The 27332-nt window shown below is 35.1% G+C and overlaps 1 protein-coding gene across 1 annotated transcript in view; it reads left to right on the top strand.

Annotated features, from left to right (window-relative positions):
* LOC150094027 (dopamine D2-like receptor) overlaps positions 1 to 26905 on the top strand; it is an 88372-nt gene extending 61467 nt beyond the window's left edge. Inside the window, exons 2-4 of the mRNA XM_090412939.1 lie at positions 5408 to 5517; positions 24057 to 24919; positions 26685 to 26905. Of these exons, the coding sequence (XP_090269065.1) occupies positions 5408 to 5517; positions 24057 to 24919; positions 26685 to 26905 (1194 nt within the window). The remainder of the gene's footprint in view (positions 1 to 5407; positions 5518 to 24056; positions 24920 to 26684) is intronic.
* Positions 26906 to 27332: the final 427 nt, after the last annotated feature.

Here is a 27332-nt window from a genome sequence, read left to right as displayed (position 1 = left end):
CTGTCCAAGGGATCAAAGGTGTCCGTATTTGTGACCCAGATTATTAATGTGATGCAATGTTTATGCGTCGAAAAGTGTCCTCTTCATGAAGCAGTATATTGTGTTTAATTTTAGGAATCATGCAAAGCCAGAACTGAAAAATTAGGGCGGTCTTTATTAGGAATTAACGAAAAAATATAATATCGGCGATATTGCTATTCTCTGCCATTTAAAAGTCGTGGCTACTTGACTAACATTTACATCTTAAACCATTAAAAAATGATGTTTCTCAAGTACTCTTCGAAATATTGCAGCCAGTTTACTTCTTACTTAACTCATTATTTTAAATGTACGTTTTTTTTTTTTTTTTTTTTTTTTTTTGCAAAGAGATATCTTTTACATAAAGTAACACAGTGGAGGAATAAATTGTCGAAATCAGTTGAATGATGAGAATTGTGGTAGTGTCGCCATCCTTTTACTTTCTCTTTACTGCATACAATCAATCCCATTTCTTCATTTTGTTCAGCTGTGCGGAGACTCTCATAACTGACGCAGGCATAAGAATCAATCACATTCCAAATTTGGTCGTCGAAATCAGTTGGACGATGGAATTTCTAGAGCCGAAGAAGAATGGGCCAGAAAGAATACAAAAACGTATTCTATATTTTCACAGTGCGCTGATTCTTTCGTTAATTGAATATAGCACTTCAAATTAAGCAAGGAACTTTGTCCTATTTATTAACCCTGTCGAATATAAGTTGCAGATCGAAAGTAGCAAGTAACTTTTAATTCTTGTAATGATGATAATGATTGATAATAATGTAATGATCTCATAATGATTCTTGTAATTGACTTGGTTACTGTCATGACTCGTGATCACACTTGCGCACTACCAGTAACTTTCCCTTCCCATTGGCTCAAGTACATACACGATTTATTTGAAGCTATTTTGCAACATTTAGACTGAGATCGGAATACACTCATAGTCCCACAAAATCATGGAAAGTTGCATAAATCGTGTCCTTCCCTCAGACAGTCAAAGATGGTCTCTCATATATGGTGAAGTCCCTAGTTTTAATAGGATAGAGAGCACGAAAAATTTTCTGTTTGGATCAGCAGTAATATCAATGCATGTATTTTCGGAGAAAACTTATTCCAACGCAAGTACTTTGACATCTCTATAACTAATTCAATCGATACTTAGATATGCAGCCCTTCGAAAAGACAGGGATTCGATTCTCGTGATAATATGATGAACATTCCATTTTTTTATTCGGAATAAAAGAAATATCTTTCACTGAAAATAACTTAGCCGGTTTTATATAGAGGAGGAGGAGTGTTTTTCTCTCTCTATCCAGGACTTTGTTTTCATCAAGGAAACGGACAAACCATGCTGATAACCTACAGTGAGGTCAGACAAGAATGGGCTCGCTGCGGCTGGATAGAATGCACAGTGTTGGCTTGGAGTAGTTAGAAAAGTAGAAAAAGTATAGATCTGCACCGAGAGCCTGGGCTAATGACCTAAATTAGGAGCTAAAATATAGAAGTCGTATATGCGAAGAAGCAAAGTTGTCGGGAACCTGGATTACTGTGAGACTGTAAATATGGACCGAAATATAAAGGTGTTGATAAAGGGACACCACCAGAGAACAACTTCAAGACCACTGTCCCCCATAAAATAATCAACCAATCATGTAGTGGTTAGCTGGAGTTAGTGGTTAACTTCATGGCGTTGCTTCCATAAATTAACAACTGTAGGTTTAGAATAAGTCAGGAAGCTAATTAAGCTAATAATAATAATAATAATAATAATAATAATAATAATAATAATAATAATAATAATAAACTAAGTTTAACACACGTCAACCACAGTAGTAGGTTTTTTATTAGGTAAATATTTCGTCCTAGGTATCTTAGGACATCATCAGTACAGTAGGCCAATACTAGGAATGAAAAAGAAAGAGCGCGTACGTATGAAGGAATCCAAATTGCGTCCAGTGGCGCGCAATTTGAAAGCTCTTACCTCCTTAAAAATTATAAAAACATAATCATCACCAGAGCCGACAAAGGAAATACTACAGTGGTTCTTGATACTGTTTCATATGACCGAAAAATGAAACAGTATCAAGAACCGAACTACTCCGAGACCGAAATACTTATGCAAAACTGGACTATGATCCCACAAAAAGACAGCTGAAGAAACTGAACAAGCTACTCAATGAAACACCGTCGTTAGATGAAGAAACTTCAAAAAAACTCAAAACATACCATGCTAGACCTTCGAGAATATACGGTTTACCCAAACTTCACAAAAACAACGTGCCACTCAGACCTGTCGTTGATTCAATTAGCCTTCAACCTACAAGTTATCAACATCTTTATCGAACCTGCTCCGTCCCCACATAGGCCATTCAACCTCTTCAATAAAAAACTCCACAGATTTTCACACCAAAATAAAAGCCATTCAACTGCTGACAACATACATGCTAATTAGTTTCGACATCGTCTCTCTCTTCACCAATATCTCCCCATAAAGAAACTATAGACCTTGGGATCTCCCTTGTCACCCAATCTGGCAGATCTGTTTATAGAACATCTAGAAGAAAAAATCCTCGCATTCAAACCCCAAAAAAAAAGTCTGGCTTCGATATGTCGATGATATCTTCGCAGTCTGGAGTCATTCCGAACAAGAACTACTTCTGTGTTTAGAAAAAAATCAACCTTCTTCATCCACGCATCAGATTTACATTAGAAAGAGAATCCCCACAAGGAATCCCCTTTCTGGATTTACGCATCTAAAGAAAAGAAGATGGTTCCATCTCCACCTCTGTCTATCGCAAACCTACATTTTCAGACCGCTACATTCACAATACTTTAGCTCATCATCAAATAAAACCAGAGCACACAGGTTATGCTCCTCCGAGGATTCTCTAAAATAAGAATTGGAAATAATCGAAAACACAGCCACTCTAAATGGTTACAATCTCAAAACATCAACAGCAATTTCTCCGCACTTCAACGTAGACAAGAATCATGTTGTCTGGAGTCATTCCGAACAAACCCATCAACCAGATCCAAAACTTGTTACCCTCGCCTAAAGACAAACTTTCTCCTATGCTACTACCTGGTGTATACGAGGTTCCATACTCCTGTAAACTCTCTTATTTTGGACAGACAGGCAGATCAGTTTTTAAACGCATTTCGGAACATCAAGACCATATCCGCCTCATCAAACCGCATAAATCAGGCCTTGCTCAACACGGAGTTGAAAACCCAAACCACAAGATCCATTGGAAAAAGACGAAACTTCTACACAGATCTTCATATAAATATGAACGTTTATATAAAGAAAGTGCTTGAATCCCTACTGCACAGACCAAATCTAAACCATAATGATGTTCTTGCCATCCCTAAAGTATGGGAAATTGTCATACAAAATTGTGTAAAATAATAACTTAACTGTAATTAATTTTAATTTAATTTAAGTAATTTAGTTCGATTTAATTTAATTTACGTTCAGGCCTCAACGCGCCACTGCATGCAATTTGGATTCCTTTGTACGTACGCGCCCTTTCTTTTGTCATTCTTAGTATTGCCGTTACTGTACTGATGATGTCCTAAGATACCTAGGACGAAATATTTACGTAATAAAAAACCTACTACTGTGGTTCACGTGTGTTAAACTTAGTCATGAATTCTCCACAGGTTTCTCTATAGAATCAAATAATAATAATAATAATAATAATAATAATAATAATAATAATAATAATAATAATAATAATAATAATAATAATAATAATAATAATAATAATAAGGTAGCTGTAGCTTATCTTTTCCAAATTGTTTTAAGGGTGACATAAATCACATTAGCATTTCTACACATATTATAAAAGAAACAAGCCCTTTCTCCATGATTTTCCAACGTTCATGGTATATAATAAATCAGCGGCATGAATTTTGCATAATCCCAGTACTGTCACTGAATTCATACATTCGTTGACGGACAGCTGTTCCACTTGCTATCCTAACACGTGTGACATCCGATTGCTGGCAACAGCTGATTCGGCAAACTTCCTGTGTAACTGCCAGTTTTCGAGGGAGGATGGTAGAGGTATCAATCGGTGAGCCCTTCCTATAGTAATCGATTCTGCCCCAGGTATATCATTGGTTATACAATATATTAACAAGCACCTGAAATTAAAATGACCGAAACAGAATAAACTTAAAAACTTGGAATTATTACGAATGCAATAACAACTTCTGCACATAATAATGAAGGGGATACAAATCCTTTGATGTTTATCTGCCAGTAAGCGAAACTCTAAGAACTAGGACTAAGATCTATGAGTTTCATACCGAAAAACTATCGGCTATTCCAAGTGTAAGTAACTTGTATTACTGTTGGTGTTGTACTTGGTAGTACAACACCAAGGCAACTCGTATCAAAGGTGGAGCAAGATCCCTCACTATCCTTGATATTTTCTCATAATGTAAAAACACAGCTCCGAGGGGATATAATACTGTAATTGCATTATGAGGAGAGGTCACTACCAAGACCGGTTTCAACCTTTTTTGAGGTCTCATCAGTGAGTAAGTAGACCTGGAAGATAACAAGGTTTAAGTGAAAAGAACTTACATACTTTCACTATACGAATGCCAAAAATAGCCTTTTGGCTTTTATTCTATGTTATAACTTCTGCACATATTTGGAGGTTCGGTTCTACGTATGGCTTGAAATTATTTGAATTGGAATTTCAACATTAACTTTGAACAGTAATTCAAATACGAGTAACTATCCTATCGATGTTGTAATTTCTCGACAGCTGTTTCTAACTGATTGCAACTCGTTAGAGGGCTCTGGCATCGTCTAATTAGATTATTTAATTATCTATCTTATCTAACGAGTACTGTAGATTTCAATTAGAGTAACACATCTTCCAAAAGAGTAAATTTCTCTTTGGTTTCTGAATTTCTGTCTTCTGCTATCGCCAACGCTATTTACTTAATTGTAAATGACTGTTGCTAAGGCTATTGGAAAAGTCTCGCATAACTTCTCTCTCTTCAAGTGAGTCATAATATTTTAAAAATTCTAATTAAGATTGTCAATATCACTTTTAGATAATAAAAAGTGGAAAAATCTCTGCTTAAGATCATTGATCAATATAATGAACCAACCGCTGCGAATGTCTTTTATGTCTTTATGTTGTAAAGCATTTTGAATTAGAGACAAAATAAGTTAACAAAACTGCAAAGCTAAAACCTAAAAGCATTTTGTTTAAAGATACCTTAAAGAAAACTCTATCGCATTCCATTAAGTGTATTTTGCATTTTGTATTCATCAACTACTACATAAGAAAATGATGTAGTTTTAAAACACTTAAATACCAAAATTAAAGAATTGTCTAATGTAGATTTCGTTCATCTTTAGATTAATGTGGACTGGGAGTTAAGTGACACACTCTGTGACTTCTATATCGCTGTGGATGTTACTTGCAGTACTGCATCCATCTTTAATCTTGTGGCCATCAGCATAGACAGGTAAGAAACTTAACGTTTGCTATTTTTATATGACATGAATCTTTCTCCCTCTTTCTACATACGCACACACACATAGAGATTATACCTATCGGTAGATTTATCTTAAGAACAATTTACAACAGACCTACAGATAAGAATTCTTCAGCATTTAAGCAGTGTTGGAGGAAGAATAAGAATGATCAGAAAAAGCAGTAACTTCTGATCGTAGCTGGATTAAAAACAAAATTATCTTTATCGGTCCAAAAAAATGACCTTTTTCAAGCAGAAAATTTATCTACATAGCATCAAAGAATGGGCCACTGAAATGAATTCTTTCCTCTGCTCACCCTTACATATAAGGATCAGCCTGAATAAAATGTATTTGCAATAAAGGATTGTCAGCGTCCACAACGTGGACAACCTTGAATATATCAGTGCTATTTGCGAAGGAGTGCAATACCGAAGTCAGCAGTTATTTAAAAATATATAAATCTGACACGTATTTTCAAATAACTTTAGAAAATGATTTTTTGACGAATATATGAATTATCGAATGAGTATATTCGATAATATATGGAATAAGAGAGAAATTAGTCGGAACACTAATTCAAACCAGTTTTAACTTATGGATCTGAGAGCTGGGTCAGAAGTAAAACACTTGACCAAAGACTAGAGACAACAGATATGAGAGTCCTGAGAAAGATTAGGGGCATGAACAGATGGCATCAATGGCAATATCATATTAAAAATGAGGATATTAGGAAAGAACTCAATATTGTCAGCATCCAGGAATGCATTAGCAGAGCTAATCACAGGTAGTATGGTCACTTAAGCAGAATGGGAGAGGAAAGATTAGCAAGACAAGTGTTTTCTGGCAGAAAATAGATCCAGAGGAAGACCAAGATCTAGGTGGATTGATACAGTAAAAGTGCCTTAGAAGACAGAAATATAAGATCTGATAATGTTTGAGTCTTGACAGGCAACAGATTGATTTGGAGGAAAATTGGCAATAGAAAGTTAGTGGTTATGTAAGTTTTTAATGCAGTACTATCATATCCTGTACACTCCTGAGTGTACATGACAGGAATTTGATGATGATGATGATGATGATGTGATTAAATTCCAACCTTCGCTGTACTCACCTGCTTCATTTACACATTTCATTTACTGATTAAAAGAAGTAGAAGTTGAATAATAAAAGCTCACTTCGGATATATTAATTTCTAAGAACACCAGCTGAGTGGTTTATCAATAAGGAACAGTATTCTTACTGGATACTTATCATTAAAAATTATCACGACTTTCAAATTTTTTGCTTCCTTAAAGCGAAAACTTAATTTAGCCGTCTTTACTTGACAACTGTCAGATAGGTTTTATACTTTTGTAAAGTAATTGAAGCAATCTACGTTTTGAGGTCAGCATCGTTTAGCTGCACGTGTCGTAATTGTCTTGTATTCTTTATTATTAATCTTCAGTTGGCAGTTCTTCTTGAATGAATGTTAATTGCCACCATTATCATGGAGCTCATTATTTTCACAGATTTGCCAGCAAAGCACTTTCTTCGGAGAAAATGCGTTAGAACTAAATGAAACCAAACTGATTCATTGCAAAATATTCAATGAGAATTCCCATGCACACATTATTAGATGATGGGACGGCTAAGAACGACAAATACTGCCTCTCCGGACCCCCCCAAAATAAATGCTCTCATTAACCACATGTAATTAGCACGAAAGAAAAGTTTCTACCATTCTTCAAGAAGCGATAACAGTATTAGCATGCACGTCAAATAGGGAATTCTGAGATTGAGCAATTTCGCCACATATCCCTTGCCTGAGAAAGAGACTTTGGTGCAATCTCATTTGAGACAAGAGAAATTTTTCTAAGCCTATTAGCAAACCTTGATGAAATAAGGAATGCTTCCTTTACAAAAGGAATGCCATTCATCTCGTGGGAACAAGGATTATTCCAGTCACGACTAATCGGTTTTCCATTCATGTTCAAAAGAATGACATATTAGAAAAGCTAGTTAGAAAGACCTAAGTTTGGTTTCCGTCTAAGAAGTGAGAATCTTCGTATGCACTTTTCTACTGAAGGTGAGTTACCTTGTCTCATGCGGAGGTGGTAGAACGTTTCTTCCGAAAATTCGCGTTCTTTCTCTTCTGCAAAACAGACGAATCGGTTTGAGACTAAACACATTTGGTTGGCAATGGGAGCCTTCGTAGCTCGTTCGATATCGATGCTCTTTGGCTAGAAAGTCCTGGGTGCGACCCCTTACAGGAGGTACAGAACATTTTTCCTCCCTTGGAAACTCCGAATTTTTTTTATCAGTAAAGCACCCGTGCACGCACGCACGCACGCACGCACGCACGCACGCACGCACACACACACACACACACACACACACACACACACACACACACACACACACACACACACACACACACACACACACACACACACATGCACGCACGCACGCACACACACATGCACGCACGCACGCGCACACACACACACACACACACATGCACGCACGCACACACTCTTTCGCATAATATAAGCTTTAGTTCAAAGCGACCTATAATTGCCGCTTGTCGTCAATAATTGCAATACTTACCAAAGGTACAAGCATCAGTAGACTTACCACCTCATTGTAAGTGACCTATTAATGTTCTTATATATTGTGTTTGAATCAAACATAGATTGTTTCCTCGACAGAATAATGTCTGTCATTAGATATACTTAGAAAGGAGTTGATTTTATCTTCGTGTATGCATGTTTCCAGACTTTTTATTTAGAATATGCGTGTGAGTGAATTCCGGTAATTTTCATCGCACGTATCTAAAGTACAAACTATCGTGCATAACTAAAACAGTTTCCAAAGTGCTACAATTTAAATAAAAACAAACTTTCCTGGCAACTTTCAATTCCCTGGAGTTTTCTGACATTTGGAGTCGGCACTAAGTAAAGACCTCCCAGAAAGGGCGCCTCTGACACCACCAAAAGGCTTTTATCGATAACCAGGTTACGAACTTCCCACGAAACTTTCTACTGTAGTCTAGGGGGTGCGTGATTGATTGGCACTGGCGCTGTCCAAACACAAGGGCGGACACCGTACTACCGACAGACGAAAGGGTGGACATCGCTGGACTTCGGTTGTCAAGAGGGTTCAGCCCACAGTTATTATACTTCATTTAAGCCAAAACGCAAGGCTTCGACCAACTACTTGTCCCTGTTCAATCACTGGAGGGCAAAAGGAGAAGTTTTGCTACTCTTCAACTCTTTACAGTGATTTCAAACTCTTTCAGGCGTGTCTCGGAATTATCCTCCAGTAGACAGTTAATATAGATGACTCCCGCTGTTCAATAACAGCCAGTGTGTTTACACGACCCCTTTTCTTTCAGCTACTGGACTACATGTTTAGGGTGTATCGAAATCAATTTCTTTACTTCTTTTACTTTTAGTAAGAAAATTACCTCTAGAAGAACTTCGAATATGTCGCTGTTGGCACGAAGAGAGAGAAAAAGAAATTCCTTTCCAAATATAAACATGTTCCTATACAATACGAGATGTGATTAAAATTTTTCCGCATGTATATATATATATATATATATATATATATAAGATTACGATATTTTCTTACCATACCAATGATTGCATCACCGTAGCTATTTGCCAGTGTTGAAAGCATTTGCAGAATTATTGTGTTTAACTCTGCACTGTTGAAATTTGTAACAAAAATACCAGGATTAAGAATGAGGCATAACCCCCTCCCCCCAAACTCCATCCGTAAATGTATCATCAAATCATCTTCTGTTCTGCGCCAACTTTGGACATAGAAGACAATCACCTTGCCTTCTCTCTAGATGCCAGATCACGGGAGTACGGATGAAAAACAATCATTTTTCAGTCAGACAAAGCCGAACGAACATTGTCTAATTGGGAGGGAATATTGTTGTATTTTCTCCAGGATTGTGATGCATCTCTTTTCATGAATAAGGACATTTATCGTCCCACATATTTAGACGTTTTGCTCGTCTATGGACAATCTTTCGCTACTAAAGAAAGTTGTGATATCAAAAATGCTTTTATGCGGAATTATTTATATTTTTTATATTTTTACCAGTGTGCATCTGTCATAACGGTGCAAAATGATCGATTGAAGATGGCCATTTTTTGAGTAAGGAAATCGAAAAGAACACCTTAAGATCATACTTTACAGAGTATTTCTTCTAAATAATGCAAAGAATAGAATTTAAATAAATTAGTAGTGGTATGCAGTAGCAGATTCTACTTTATCTACAGGAGGAGCTCTGTAGATCTCTACTGCTGCTGCTGTATTGTAATTTAACGATTAATCTAGAATTTGTTTATCATACTGTGCGGTTTTTAGTAAACACTGGATATTTTAGGTACATTATTTAATTTTAGTTGTAGCGATCACAATTACAAGTCACTTCGCTATTCCTAGTTTTAGAAGTTCATAAGCTTCTTTCATCTTACACGTATGATTGTGAAGCATTCTTAAGCAGTTCAACTGACAGTGGCCAACAAATAGCTGACACATTTCGGATCGCAGTTCTAAACTACTGAAGTTTAGAATTATTTAGAATCAATGATGAAGCACCTACAGCCATTTTGTCTAAGTAGGGTTCTCGTTGTCCTGTATACTTTGTCGGTGGGAACAACCAGATTATGGCAGATGAAAAGGCTAATTCAGCTTGCATTGAAAAGATTTATTAAAAGTTTCAGACATCCTTGACGAAATTTGAACAATCTCTTCCTCATCGACTTCAGAAAGGAATGCGAAGATAGGCAACTCGCATATTGCACATCACCAAAAGCCCTGTTTAGACAGAGAATAAAAGAAAAATCAGTTTCCAGTTCCATTATGACTATATTCCTTGGCATTGTACAGGTGTCTTTATGTATATATAAAATGCTACAACACAGCATCGAACACACTATCTGATCAAGAATATTCCGATGCCTGCTCATCCAAACTCTCACTCTAATATGAAAGGCATTAATATGGATTTAGTTCATCCTTTGGGTCAACCTTCTGGGAATGTGTTTCACCAGTTTGTGGTGCGTTGCTGCAGTATTTCTCTTCCACTCTTTCAGAAGAGCATTAGTAAGGTCAGTCACTATTACAGGACGAGGCCTGGCTCGCAACTGCCGTTCCTATTCGTCCCACCGGTGTTTAATGGAGATGAGATCAGGGATCAGTGCAGATCAGTTAAGTTTTTCAAAACCCATTTCATCAAATTCTTCCTTCACAGGCCTCGCTCTGTGGACGGGAAAATTGTTGTATTGATATAGGAAAGGGCCTTCACCGAACTGTTTGCTATAAAATTGGAAGCACTTAATTTTGTCAAGAATGTCATTAATCCCTGATTACTGGAACCCAGCCCAAACCATGAAAATAGCCCCCCCCCCAAACCATGATACCTCTTCCACCAAACTTGATAGCTGGCACGACGCATTCGGCCAGGTAATGTTCTTCTGGCATCCACCAAACTCAGATTCGTCTTTCGTACCTCCAAATGGTGAAGCGTAATTCATCATTCCAGAGAACGCGTTTCCATTGTTCTAGAATCCAGTAGAAGCGAACCTTACAGCACTGCACCCGACGTTTGGCATTACCCTTGCTTGTATGAGGTTGCACGATTATTATGAAAAACCCATTTTCGTAAGCTCCCGACGCACAGTTTAGGTGGAGTTTTCAAAGGAATTTCGGAAATTCAGTAGTGAGTGTTTCAACTGAGGACAAGCGAGTTGTACGATGCACGCATCGTGGGAATTTATAGCCTACCAAGTCGCAGTTGATCTGTTGTTTCTCCTAGGCGTTTCCAATTCGCAATGAGATGACTTGCAGTTGATCGTGACAGCTGCAGCATAGCAGAAATTTTACGAATTGAGTACGGCTTATTTTCCTGTTTATGTTTGTTGATAAATATTACAAGACCGTGTGCTTCTTGTTATACGTGTATGAGTATGTTCGTGATGTATACAGTCATATATACTACTACTACTACGAAGGGTTGTCCAGATATTTTTTGATCAGATAGTGTAATTATCAGGCATTTCTTAGTTAAGATTGGGGAAACTGCAATTTTAAAAATTTGTGACGTGTACTGTGGGTATCTGAATAACTACTAGTATTTCGAAGTGACAATCCTGTTGTGACATCTTCGTCTAAGTGACACGTACCTAATCAGTAACGACAATGTCCTTTAGTTGAAAAGATTGAGTTCGAATCCAGTCTAGTGATCCATGTTGAAGTTTCGGACATAATGACTACATGGAATTGGAATAAAAATAAACAATTTACTAGCTAAATTAAACATTTATACTCCGATGTTTCGCCAGCTCTAGCTGGTATTTTCAAAGCCACTTTAAAGACACACAATCAGCGAAGACTGAGATTGAAATAACATCGAGAACAGTGACAGTCACGTGTATAGAGGTGGTGCTCTTCGCTGTGATCGTTTAAGGTTATTGCTGACGAGAAGACAGGGTGGGGCACCAAAATTTGTGTAGGGTTAAGTCAGCAGTTCTGTTGCAGTTCGCTGGCTTCTGTAGAGGATGAGTCGCCTCCGGGAACACACGTTGTGATCTGAAACGGGATCTGTTTAGTAGCATCGCTTTTTTTCGCCTGATAATGTTGTGATAGTCTGTTTTCCTAAAATAACACAAAATCGGAACAGTCTGTAACCTCTGGAAAGGGTCTCTTGCTTACTAAGGAAAGTCACGGACCACCAAGATTCTCGCTTTCCTTCCGGGGGGTGGGGGTCTACGATATCTGCTGTCAATGACGGATCCAGTATTTGACTGAATCGAAAATCAATAACATTTCTATTATTGATCTGTAGATTTCATGGAGTAACACAGACACACCATTCTGTGTAAATTACTACTTTACAATACATAATAATAATATTATTATTATATGAGACCTGCACGGAGTCCAAAGACTCATCCAGGGAGGAGACCTGCTCTACAGCTCTCCGTCTACACCAGCCGCAACTACCTTCATCATCTACACCAACGCCATCTACCTAGTACTTTCACAAACAATCACAAATATCCATGCCCACGGCGAGATTCGAGCCCGCAGCCTTATGACTGGAGAGCGTATACGCTAACCACTCGGCCAACCAGGCCAGCCTTATTATTATTATAATATAATATAATAATAAACCTTTAATAAACATACTGAGACTGTTAGTCGGAATACATATACGCAACTCGCGTTCAAAAATACCACTAATGATTGAGAACATGGTCAGTAAGATCATTAGTAAATAAATGCACTAATTAGAAGTACACTATCTGTGAGACCAATAATTTAGTTATTTAGGTTTTAGTTTTTCGGACTTAAATATCGAAATTGGAATATCTACATAAAAACTACTAATATTCCTGTTTCATAGGAACGAAGAAATTGTCACATATATTGAAATAAAACACCTGTTTTTAAAAAAATGTATCATATGTCTAAGTTTGCTTGCAGCACCACCATATAGACAGAAACACACACACGCACACACGCACGTTTAGATTATTTTTCATTATTGCTTTTCCAGCTTGACTTCGCCAAAATTCCATTTTACTAAGTCCCCGATTGCCACATCAAATAACTGTCTTTATTCAGTGAGTGTTTTTCGTATTCCAACCCTTTTATTTTAGCTGTCAGTGGTCACAATGAAAGCAATTTCCATCTTCAGTTAGCAGTTGACATGTAAATTTCTTACAGAAACGTCACTTGGCACAAAAGCTGTTTTATCAATAATTTTCTCTTTACAGAATTGTGTATTATTTACACGCATTTTAAATGAATTCAGAGAGAAAGAGAGATGCGGTAAAAAAGAAATCTTGCAGAGTTTCGAAATATATCGAGATTAAATGACCTGCTATTTTTTTCCCATTCAGCATCGGCATCTGCCTTTGAGATTGTAACATACTTGAATAATAGTTGGAAAGTGGATTACTGTATTATATTCAAAGGACCCAGTTTTATTTTGCCGGGTGAAATAGGTGACGTATCCTGGCAACCAAAAGCAATACATTGTAACAATCGTTGGTTTTCGTGTCTGTGATTTATGAATCTTTCTTCGGTATGAATTGTCCTTAAGCAAAAACTACCAGATGTGTCCCATCCAAGTAAACACCATGAAAAATTGCTTTAGACAAACTTTAAACGATTTTCCTCTTTACATTTTAATGTCAAAAACGTAACAGGACAAAACCATTTACTAAACATTTCTTAGTCTTTTAGGAGCTTCAAATACATTGTCGTCATAGGTTACATTAATCATTATAGGCCTTTAAGTGTAAAGTGGAATTTTTTACTCATTGCACGAATAGTTTTGTAGGCGTTCATTGAACATACAAAACCTTATCCAACTATAAACAAAGTGATATTGCTATGGCATGGATTAAAGGATGGTTAGAACCTTTATCAGGGTTTTTTTAACCGAAAGTGGGTGGGTGAGTTAGCCAACCTCATACGGGTTGGAAGGTTTTCCCTCCCGAGAATTCGAGTTTTTCATCCCACAAACAAAGGCAAACTGGTCCCGTGAACACGCACATCTGTATACATAAAATATTTACTCTTAGATGGATGCGACATAGGAATGGCAAACCGACTGTATTAATTTCCTAAAATCACAAAATAGGGGCGGGAGGGAATTAACCCGTCTGTGATGTACGGGAATTGGATGGATGGATAAATTGTTCATTTCGACTATTGGTCTTACATCCTGTGTAGTCATATCAGATTAGCTATCAATATGCATAAAATCTAAGTTGTTTAAATGACTTGACGGTGTGTTTGTTGACGTTTGATTTATTATCATCGTTTCTGGTAAGGAGATTAAAAGCTCCTCTAGCAGTCAAATCTTTAAAGTAAATATCCGCAGCTATTCCGAGAGAAAGGTATAGCTGGAAGTATCTCTGTCTCTTCCAGACGTGATTAATAAATTTATATTTCTTAAATTAATAATTTTTGCAGTACCTCAGTAAAGACTTCATTCACATCATTTTACTGTTTTCTTACGTAAACACTAATTAATTTATATGAATAACCAAAATAACGTCATATAAAATTTTGTTATATATATTTCATTATTATTATTTTTTTTTTTCAACTGTATTCTACAGCAGCGCTTCCCAAACTGTGGGCCATGCCCCCTTGGGAGCCGTAGGTTTTGTTGAGGGGGGCCGTGAAATAATGAAAACAAATTTAACATGTTTTAAGACTAAGTAGATTTTTTATCTTAAAAGAAACGTATTTAATATTTATTATTTCTTTTTTTTTGATATTTTTTATATTTTAATGGAAAAAAATCACACATTGGTGCGTATTCACAAATTTTACTTCCTGCGTATTTTGGCGTTTAAATGATTATTAGTAAATACATGCTTATATATATAAGTTTCATTTCAAAGCAGAAATCTCAGAATTGCAGTTTCAAATATTTCACTTGATATTGACTTTTCGTGTAGCAGTATTGAAACACATCCATCACATTAAATTATTAAACTTGTTTTATGTTTTTAATTCTTTCTTTATTACTAATCGTTTTACGTTTCATGTGCTTGTACTGCAAATATACAATAACAATATGTCTATCTATATAAAAATATGAGATAATGTGGCATGTCAAATGTGTATGTAAGATGCTAAAAATATAATATCTCCATTTGATTTTTGCAATATTCGCTGTGTATGTTTTGTATTGAATATAAATGCAATAAATATTATAATAACATATGTCCATATTACGATTTTTTTTCGAGGGGGGGTCGTGAAATATTTTAATTTTTCCAAAGGGACCCCTGACATCCAGAAGTTTGGGAAGCAGTATTCTACAATAGTTTGACTCACAGTTTCAGTCTGAGCTGTCGTTTCATTGTTATACTTTGTGTTTACTGGCTTTAGCAATGAAGGCATATTACTTTTGTAACTTGATATTTAAAAATAATTCTTCATACATGTGCTTTACTTCTGTTTTTAAAAATGACAACATTTCTCATTTCATTAATGATATCCAAACTCTGTTACTGCGTGCAAAGTAATTTGGATTTGCTAATATAATTTTTTAAATAAATTATAGAATATTATAATTAATCTTCTGTAATTTATTTGAAAGGTTTTCTTGCTGAATATGCTAATTTGCAACTGGTATTTACTCGTTGCTGTTTTTCTATAATACTTAGCACCGTTGGTTCTTTTTGGTTGATGAGTCTGGTGTAGAATTGGACGTTTTTATATTTGAAAGGTTATTTGACTTTAATCAATGTAATATAAAGCTTTCACTCTTGATTACCAGATAGTCAATTTGTGATGTCATTGCTTTTGGACCATCAAATAAAGGTATATCCATTACTATCATAAATTGTACCAGATAATGAGAAATGTGATTTTGGTTTTCCAAACATTTTAGAATATATTATTAATTATTTCGTGATACACTACTTAATGGTAGTGTATCAGGAAAGATTCTGATATTAAAAATATCTTAGTATTGTATGCCTTTCGTGACTGGTACTTCATGGCTCCTGTTAACTTTTGTTTATGATAAATATCATATATTATTATCAAATATCATTTTAAAGAAAAATGTCATCAAATATATATAAAATATCAGTTTAGAGAGATTAATATCATATTCTAGAAATATCATTCCAGAAATATCATTCCAGAAATAAAACCAACATGCTATTGTTGTTTTATTTCTTTCTATTGGTTCTTTTTGGTTGATGAGTCTGGTGTAGAATTGGACGTTTTTATATTTGAAAAGTTATTTGACTTTAATAAATGTAGCATAAAGCTTTCACTCTTGATTACACTTGCTTATCTTCGAAATCAATTATTATTGTCATTCTATTCGAAAAAGAAAAAGATTTATTTATAAAACTTTTTAATTTATTTAAAAAATTTACGAAATAATGAAATATTCGGAATGAACAACATTTAGAATATTACATTATTTTACAGTTTATATGAAATAACTATTTATATTGCATTGCTTAAATATTATTTTATATTTATTGATATGCAAGAATTAAATATTATTTTATATTGATTAATATGCAAGAATTAAATATTATTTTATATATCTAAGAAGGAATTACATTTCGACTAATTAGGCTGCATCAATCAAATATTATTTTATTTTATATTCTACACAAGCCGTTCCCAACCAATGGTCTAACCCCCCCCACCCCCCTTTTCTCCCGTGTCCGGTGGTTCCGTGTTAACGTCTGAGAGGGTTTCGCAACAAAAGATTTATTTGTTAGAACAGTGCTTCCCAAACTACTGGATGTCAGGGGTCCCTTTGGAAAAATTAAAATATTTCACGGCCCCCCCCTCGAAAAAAAATCGTAATATAGACATATATTATTATAATATTTATTGCATTTATATTCAATACAAAACATACACAGCGAATATTGCAAAAATCAAATGCAAATATTACATTTTTAGCATCTTATATACACATTATCTTATATTTTTATATAGATAGATATCTTGTTATTGTACATTTGCAGTACAAGCACATGAAACGTAAAACGATTAGTAATAAAGAAAGAATTAAAAACATAAAACAAGTTTAATAACAATTTAATGTGAGGGATGTGTTTCAATACTGCAACATGAAAAGTCAATATCAAGTGAAATATTTGAAACTGTAATTCTTAGATTTCTGCTTTGAAATGAAACATATATATAAGCATGTATTTACTAATAATCATTTAAACGCCGAAATACGCAGGAAGCAAAATTTGTGAACACGCACCAATGTGTGATTTTTTCCATTAAAATATAAAATATATATAAAAAAAGAAATAATAAATATTAAATACGTTTCTTTTAAGATAAAAAATCTACTTGGTCTTAAAACATGTTAAATTTGTTTTCATTATTTCACGGTCCCCTCAACAAAACCTACGGCCCCTAAGGGGGCCGCGGCCTACAGTTTGTAAAGCGCTGTGTTAGAACATATTTCATGTGTTTTTCACCTGTATTTCATGTATTTCATCTGTAACCCAGCCAATGAAATTATTTAGTAATTTGTAATTTTAAAACCATTTAAAAGAGTTTTATGCATAAGTTTTTAAAACTTATTTGATGGTATATGCATATGCAATGTGCATATGACATCGATATAGAATATGCATATTCTATGCATAGAATTATCACACTAATAACAAGATCAAGATAAGATGAGGATTCGTGACTTCATTGTTTGATAAGATCAGTGCCGTAATGAGTGTATTGTTTGGAATTTCGCTGGGGGACACATCTGTCAGTGACGTCACGTGGTGTGTTTTGGTTCGCATATGCAATTCTGGGTAATTGTTCGCGTATGGAATTGTGGGTGATGGTTAGAGTAAAGCTCGGGAATGGAATTCTTGGAATTTCTCGTGGTGACAAATCTGTCACTAACGTCACATTATATGTTTGGTTCGAGTGTGGAATTATGGATAAAGGTTCGAGTATGGAATTCTGGGTGATGGTTAAAGTATAGAATTCTGACAAGATTGAGGTGTAGATAACATAACAATTAGAGAAGTGACGTCACATTGTGTGTTTGGTTCGAGTGTGGACTTGTGGGTAATGGCCAGTGTGTGGAATTCTGGGATGTGGCTGTGTTTGTCATTGACGAGATGAGCTTTTTGTTCACATGTGGCATTATGGGTAATGTCTAGAAATTGGAATTCTGGGAGGATATTTGATCAAGTGTTCGGGTCTTTGTTTTTTCGATTGTGGAATCATGGGAAAATATTTGTCTATACGTGGCAGCACGAATTTTCCAATATACGTGTGTGTGGTATTTCATTCCTGTTATTAAAAATGGGAATTTCTAATTTAGAGTTAAGAGATGGTGCCATTAATGTTTTTTTTTTTTCTTTACATTCACGTTTCTTGGTAATGGTCGGAGTGTGGAATCCTGGGATGTGGGTGTATTTATAAGTGACTTAAGATGAGCTTATTGTTTGTGTGTGGCATTATGGGTAATGATTAGAGCTTGGAATTCTGGCAGGATATTTGGTCAAGTGTTGGGGTCTTTGGTTCGATTGTGGAATTGTGGGAAAATATTGTCCATAGGTGGCAGCACGAATTATTGCTATCCCCCATCAAACACATACACCTTTTTTCTTTCATGTTCACATTTTCTAAAATAATTAATTACTGGATATCAGTGGTATCCCCTCATCCCCGTTAATCACACACACACACACACACACACACACACACACACACACACACACACACACACACACACACACACACACACACACACACACACACACACACACACACACACACACACACACACACACACACACACACACACACACACACACACACACACACACACACACACACACACACACACACACACACACACACACACACACACACACACACACACACACACACACACACACACACACACACACACACACACACACACACACACACACACACACACACACACACACACACACACACACACACTTTTTTCTTTCATGTTCACATTTTCTAAAATAATTAATTACTGGAATCTCAGCTTTACTGCTTCTGTGTCATGTTTAGGATCTTAAAAACTTCATTACTTTTGTAATTAAATGTTAACTTTATTACAAATTCTAAGCAGAATAAGTATTCCTAAATATCGAGAAAATGAACAACACCTTAATTGTTCGTTTAAGTTTAGAAATACACATTTATTTGACTGAAATATTAATTATTTTAGAAAATGTGAACATGAAAGAAAAAAGGTGTATGTGTTTGATGGGGGATAAGAGAGGGGATAGCAGTAATTCGTGCTGCCACCCATAGACAATATTTTCCCACAATTCCACAATCGAACCAAAGACCCCAACACTTGGCCAAGTATATTCACATTGAAAAATTCAAGCATGTAATTATAATTACCTAGAAATATTTCACAAGATTTGTCTCTCTTGCTATTTTCCTGAAGAAAAAAAAATTTCCAAGGGTTATGAGTTCGCTCATTTTTTTTTACTTTACAGGTTACACAAAAAAGTACAGCATAACACACACACACACACACACACACACACACACACACACACACACACACACACACACACACACACACACACACACACACACACACACACACACACACACACACACACACACACACACACACACACACACACACACACACACACACACACACACACACACACACACACACACACACACACACACACACACACACACACACACACACACACACACACACAAAATCTGGCCACCTAAATCTGGTGGCCACTGAAGCTCAAAATCCCAACTTTGGTGTATTCATGAAAACTGCTTTGTAGCTTTTACATTTCTCATAAAAAATTTTAAACTATGCTTTTCAAAATCTACTTTTTATGTCATTTTATTGACATACAGAAACTGCTTTTGCTTGCAAACCTGTGGGAATGAATTTGTTGTCACTACTGGCTATTAATTGTACCTTCGATTCCTTGTGCTTCAAAGCTAATTCTGGAGCTGAAATTTAATTTTTTTTTCAAAATGTCATATTTTTCTTTAGCATTACTAAGTTTAACAAAAGGAAATGAGACAAACAAGGGTTTGGACTCTGCTCTAGCATTTTTCTTATTAGAAACTTCTTTTGCCAGCACAAATAAATAGTTATTTATTCTTATTATTTCAAATCAATATTAGCTCTGTAGTATACTTTGTTAATTTCTATGTTACAAAGTTCCAAACATTTAAAACTTTAGAGTGAGAGTAAAAGTCAACAGTGTCTAATAATGACTAATATCCTCTTTTTTGATGTTTATGCACGGTCCTTCTGTCATGCTAATGACACCAACATTCTAATTGAGATTAGAATGTTGGTGTTCAGTTCGGGTTTTCAAGTATATGGATAAAATGTTTAAAGAGAACTCAAACAATGTCAATAGGTAGCATTTGACATTTTTCTAAAATAATTAATTATAGGATACCAGTTTTCCCCAATTTTTCCCCCATTTACAGCAATAATTTCACAGGACTGATTTTTTTATTTTATGTTTTCTTGTATTATGATGCATTATCATATGTGTTAATTATTCTACTTAAAGATTTTTTGTTACCGATTTTTACACATATGGTTCTTCATATAATTTCCTAGATCTTAAAATTTAATTACTTTTTCCTAAAGAAATTTTAACTTTTTTTACAATAATTAAACAGAATTGCATTAAGGTATAAAGTTATGGTCTTATATATATCAACTTCTAAACAGAATAAAAATTCTAAACTGAGTAAACATTTTACCGTGGAAAACACATCAACAACACAAAACGTTTGTTCATTTAAGTTTACAAATGTATATTTTATTTTGCTGAAATATTATTACACTCTTAACATTTTCCAATGAGTTCAATAAAGAAAATGAGCGTTACACGCTCTTTCTTGATTATATTACATCAAAATAGCTGGTCACACAAGAGAGTCTTAAGACCGGACACCATAAGAAGTAGAGCTCCATATATCTGATAAGGTCTCAGCCTGGATATGATACCGTGCCTCCGTTTAGAAAAATATCTAATGCTAGCTGTTGATATTGTTTGAGTTATCTGCAAACATTTCGTCCATATATTCGAAAACCAGAACTGATAATCTCAATTAGCACGTTGGTGTCATTAGCATCACAGAAGGACTGAACATAAATATCAAAAGGGAGGATATGAGTCATTATTCGATACCGTTGACTCTTACACACACTTTTAATACACACAGTTTTAAATGTTTGGAACTTGGTAACATAGAAATTAACAAAGTATACTGCAGGGCTAATATTGATCTGAAATAATAATAATAAATAACTATTTATTTGTGCTAGTAAAAGAGGTTTCTAATAAGAAAACGCTAGCAGAGTCCAAATCCTTGTTTTTCTCATTTTCTTAGTTAAACTTACTAATGCTAAAGAAAAATATGACATTTTGAAAAAATATTAAAATTTTAGCTACAGAATTAGCTTTGAAGCACAAGGAATCGAAGGTAAAATTAATAGTTAGAAGAGACAAGTTCATCCCCACAGTGTTTCAAGCAAAACTAGTTTCATCAACGAAGAAGACATAAAAAGTAGATTTTGATAAGCATATTTTGAATTTTTATGAGAAATGCATCTCTTATTAAGAAATGTGGGGAAGCAGACACTTCTTAAGTTTAATTTCTTAATTTCTGTTTAGTTATGAATGCAAAAAAATTTAAGGATGCAAATTATCAAGTCGTTGTGCAATCTGTTACACTATTGTGTGAAATTAACAGAAGAGGATAGTGATGACTTTACTTCCAATCCTAGTTTGCATCATTTCCTTTCAGTCAACACTTACTGATGCAAAATAAAAATACGGCAATCTAAAGTATAATCTTTGGAAGCTGTAACAGAGGAATTAAGTTGAAAATTATAGTACCAGACCTCATATTCAGTTGAAATAATTATTTATTTGTGTTGGAAAAAATACGTAACATAATAAGTGAGTTAAAAAATATCACTACTGTGAACTTAATGCAGGGAATGGAAAAAAATCCATAATGCCACATCGAACAAAAAAAAAATTCATCTCACTTGTCAGAATTCCATACTCTAACCATTACCCAGGATTCCACACACAGGAAGTCACACATACCCACGACAATAATGTCCCCTTTCCACTTCAACTCAATGACGTCACATTGGACAGAAACCTATAAGGAACAATAATCGAGTGCATTTTCAGTTTATTTACTGCAATTTGTTCTTTCAGGCTGCAGATCATCTTGTGTGTGTGTGTGTGTGTTGTGTTATGCTGTACTGTACTGTACTGTTTTGTACATCCCATAAAGTAAAAAAATGAGCAAAACCAAAAACCCTTTGGAATTTTTCTTTCTTCAGGAAAGTAGCAAGAGAGATTAATCTTGCAAAATATTTCTAGGTAATTATAATTACATGTTTGAATTTTTCATTGTGAGTATACTTGTAAATAATATTTCAGTCAAATAAATGTGTATTTTTAAAGTTAAATGAATTTGACAAGAAAAACCTGTAAGAAAAAAGATTGTGTGTGTGTGTTTTTTGCGGACACCACTGATAGTCTATAATTAATTATTTTTGAAAATGTCTAACTACAATCTATTGACAAGAAAAATGTGAAAGAAACAAAGCAGTGAAACTGAGATTCCAGTAATTATTTATTTTAGAAAACGTGAACATGAAAGAAAAAATAAGTGTTTGTTGTGTCTGAGAGGGGAACACTACTGATATTCAGTAGTTAATTATTTTAGAAAATGTAAACATGAAAGAAAAAATGTGTTTGTGTGTTTGAGGGGGGTGAGAAGGACACCAGTGATATCCAGTAACTAATTAAGTTAGAAAATGTCTACTGGTATATTGAGAAATATTTTCCCATAGTTCAACAATCGAGCCAAAGACCCAAAACTTGACCAAATATCCTCCCAGAATTCCAATCGCTAATCATTACCCACAATTCCACATGAGAACAAAGAGCTCATCTCATATCAAGATTCCATACCCTAACCATCACCCAGAATTCCATACTTGAACCTTTACCCACAATTCCACACTCGAACCAAAGATTAAACGTGGTCAATGACGGGGTCCCCCATGGAAATTCCACACATTCCATACTCTAAACATCACCCAGAATTCAATACTTGAACCTCTACCCACAATTCTACTCTTAAACCAAAGACACAACTTGATGTCATTGACTGATGTGTCACCCAGGGAAATGTCACTCACAATTCCATATGCGAACAATTACCCAGAATTCCATACTCGAACCAAAAGACACAACGTGACATCACAGAGAGATATGATCCTGATCTTATCTCTAACCATCACCCACAATTCCATACGCGAACAACTACCCAGAATGGCGTACGTGAACAAAATGAGACAACATGACGTCATACACATGTGTCCCCCAGCGAAATTCCAAGCATTCCATACTCATGACGTTACTGATCTTAGCAAACAATGACGTCACGAATCCTTATCCTATCTTGTTCAAAGTGTCCGACCAATCACCTCACGAATCCTTATCTTGATCTTGATCTTGTTCAAAGTGACACCCTGACTACTTATACGGCATATGCATTCTATTCAGTGGTGCATCGGATATTTCGAGGTCTATTCATCCCTTCATCGCAAGCAGTATGCAATTCCTTTTACAAATATAGACATATATAGGTTGACAAAGATAGTAATAATAGAAACAAATTTATTACAGTAAATTCGTGCCATACTTTTTTGTATTGCTTCAAATTTCTGCCGGGATTCCCTTTCTTTAGTCCCTCCCCCATATTTCTTAAAGGTTTTATATAAGCAAGTAAATTAGACAGGATTTAAAATTTTAGTTCTATTAGCACATTAGAAAAAATCAATTGATCTCTGTATTTGATGCTGTGATTTTTATATTTATATCGATGTGTTTGCACATTAATATTTCATATTTTTAAGTCACTGGAGTTCTAATACATGTATTAGCCAATGATTCTATTTCCCTTTCAGGTTTATTGCAGTAACTCAGCCTATTAGATACTCAAAGCACAAAAATAATAATAAACGTGTGACCTTAACAATTGCCATTGTCTGGATCGTGTCGGCAGCTATTGGCTCACCAATTGTGCTTGGACTGAACACGTCTCCAGAAAGAGTTCCTCGATTGTGTATCTTCTACAATCCTGATTTTATCATTTATTCATCGCTAAGTTCGTTCTACATTCCTTGTCTTGTCATGATCTACCTTTATTACAAGATATTCAAAGCCATTCACGAAAGAACAAAGAAAGTGATCGGAAAGCGACCTCCTGTGGCCACATCTCAAACTACAGACTTAGTTATAGAGAACCTGGCCCAAACGCACGGTTTGCAGCAGACAACGACTGATTGTAAAGTCCCTAAAGAGGAGGAAGTGGTGGCTTCCGTTTCCAAGGTAACAGAGGGTCTCCGCGACCAAAACTCAGATGAAGAAGATGATCAGGAGAACGCAGAGGATAAAGAAGATGGATGTCATATTATTCCAAACACGAGGAATCATGGGGTGGCGGTAAATTTGAGGCCAAGAAGAGAATCCGCAAGTACAAATGGGAATGTCGGCTGTTCCAGTGTGATCGAAACCAATTTCTGTATGCAGAATCCCGAGTGCGTCCAAATCGTGAGCACTCAGGAGAAGTTAAATGGGACAACATTCGTCAGTGCCTCACCTTTACAAGCAGAACTTTCCAGGCCGAACAAAGTAGAAACCCCGCTCTTGAAACAAAAGAAAACTAGGTTCAAACTAGGTCGAAACCAGAAGAGCAGCAGAAAGAAAAGGGAGAAAAATGCGGCTCGTAGAGAGAAAAAAGCAACGAAAACATTGGCTATTGTTCTTGGTAAGTAATACTTTCCATCTCTTAAAGCTAAGATTACTTTAATTTATTTGTACTTTAAAGCATTTGAGTGGAATTTATGCGTAGTACAGAACTTATTATCTGCAATGCTTTCAAAGGAAACATATACGTGCCATCTAACGGCTAATTTAGCTGTGATCTTATATAGGTTATCTTCAGTTTTTCTTTGAGTGTTAAAGAAGTTGAAGATAATACTATTAATTATTTATTTTTATTCCTTGTGAATAAGACGTTAAAAAACCTAACGAGTTGAGTCTTGTTCACAATCAGTGGAATCACATTGCCCTAATTTCTAACCGAAGTCGCTAACATCAATCAGATTTCTTACTCCAAGACAATGTTGTCTTAAAATATTATTATAATGATCCCAGCCTTCAGTGAACAGTTTTTTTAATGATTAGGACAGATTATTTATAATGATTGTCAGTTTCTGTAAAAGCTACTTCTTATTTAGTGCAAGAGCTGCTGGTTTTCGTATTCGGAACAACTTATGCGTGTCTGTAATAATATGCACTGGATAAGTTTAAATAGCCTCCTTTACTTTATAGTGTTTGTTTTTTATTTAATAAATTTTATAGTATATATATATATATATATATATATATATATACACTATAAAGTTCTATATATTACACAGCATATACATTATAAAGTTCTATATATTATACACTATATATACTATAAAGTTCTATATATTATTATTATCTGAGACCTCCAGTGAGTCAAGGACTCATCGAGGGAGGTCTCAGATAATAATTATAAATCACCCAAACCAACTATCATACCTTCCCTTAAATTCGTTTACACTAGATGGACTCATTACCCTCAAGGATAAATTATTCCACTCACTTACTGCTCTCTGGGAGAAAAACCTAACTCTTAACCTTTTCTTGACTATGAACAAACTTAACTTCCATGGATGTTCCCGTGTTCTCTTCCCACCTTCCATATTACGAAAAAAATCATCAGTTGAAATGCTATAATACCCATTCAAAAATTTATAGACCTCTATCATATCACCCTTCTTTCTCATGTTAACCAGAGTCTGCAATCCACATACTCGCAATCTGTCGTCATAATCTAAATCCCATAATTGGGATATAATCTTTAATAACTCTTGTTACAAAGATTATATATAACATTATAAGTTATTGTTATGATAAAGCACCAGATAATCATTTTATAGTTTATTCATCGTAATGTACTCATCAGATATAATCAGCTTTTGATATCAATAATACACGTACGAAATATGATCAAGAACTGAAAGATACTGAATGCTCTTCCCTTGGCTCCGAGTGTGTACATTTTGGTTTTCAAAGTTTAGGAGTCAATATATTTTTTTATCAGATTTCTTATCATTTTCTTATTCAAAGAATTCAAATGTTATATAGAAATAGAGGATATTAAAGATCCCACATTATTTCAGAGCGGAAATGTATGCAGAAACTATGAAAATTGCGTAAATTTGACCAGGTGTCTAGGATTGTATTCACGTAAACTCTGTGGTCAAATTTACGAAGCTTTCACAGTATCTGTATACATTCCGCTCTGAAATAATCTCGGATCTTTAATATCCACTATTTCTGTATAATTAACGTCGCTAAAACGATGCCGGATGGCTCTTTCTTTAGTAATTCAAATGTTATTTTTTTTGTCATAATTTTTTGCTGAAAAACAAAATTCACCAAATTCTTACTGTTTTCTTACGGAGGTGTGTTACTGACAATTTCTATTTCTTTTTCAGGAGTTTTCCTGGCTTGTTGGGTTCCCTTTTTCACTTGCAACATCATGGATGCTATATGCATCAAATTAAAGGATGACAGCTTCCGACCAGGGGTAACAGCGTTCCTTCTCACCACCTGGATTGGGTATATGAACAGTTGTGTCAACCCTGTCATCTATACCATATTCAATATAGAATTTCGAAAAGCCTTCAAAAAGATCCTTATGGCATCTTGTAAATAAAGTGAAGGGAAAATGAAATATTTTTAGACTATTTTCGAATATGGATTGGACGGCAGGTGGCGACACTTAGTGGACATTCTTACAGTTTGCGATATAATCTGAAATGAAGATCAGCTTTATGAAATAAGAACTGTTAATTGTATAAATGCTATTACAGAGAATACCTACACTACTCTATTACCTGTTTTTGTTTGTGATCGAAGGATGATGTCAAAGAAATGAGAAAGATCTCCTGTGACTTGTTATTAAATGTTTCTGGTTATATGACGTGCTTGACTCAGCAAAAAAATGTCGTGACTTAATAAGCATTGAGATTTACTACTACTAGTCTGACTGATAAAGACAACAATTCTTGGTTATTTTTTTACTTGATCGATATATATTTCATTGGTCTGTTCTTTGCTTATTGATTATGTTTACTAACCTC

This window comes from Typopeltis vanoorti, chromosome 23, assembly GCF_054136105.1.
Source record: "Typopeltis vanoorti isolate ZY-2024b chromosome 23, IOZ_Tvanoo_1.0, whole genome shotgun sequence".
NCBI lineage: Eukaryota > Metazoa > Arthropoda > Arachnida > Uropygi > Thelyphonidae > Typopeltis > Typopeltis vanoorti.
The sequence above is the reverse complement of the archived record's forward strand: the minus strand, read 5'-3'. Positions and strand labels throughout refer to the sequence as shown.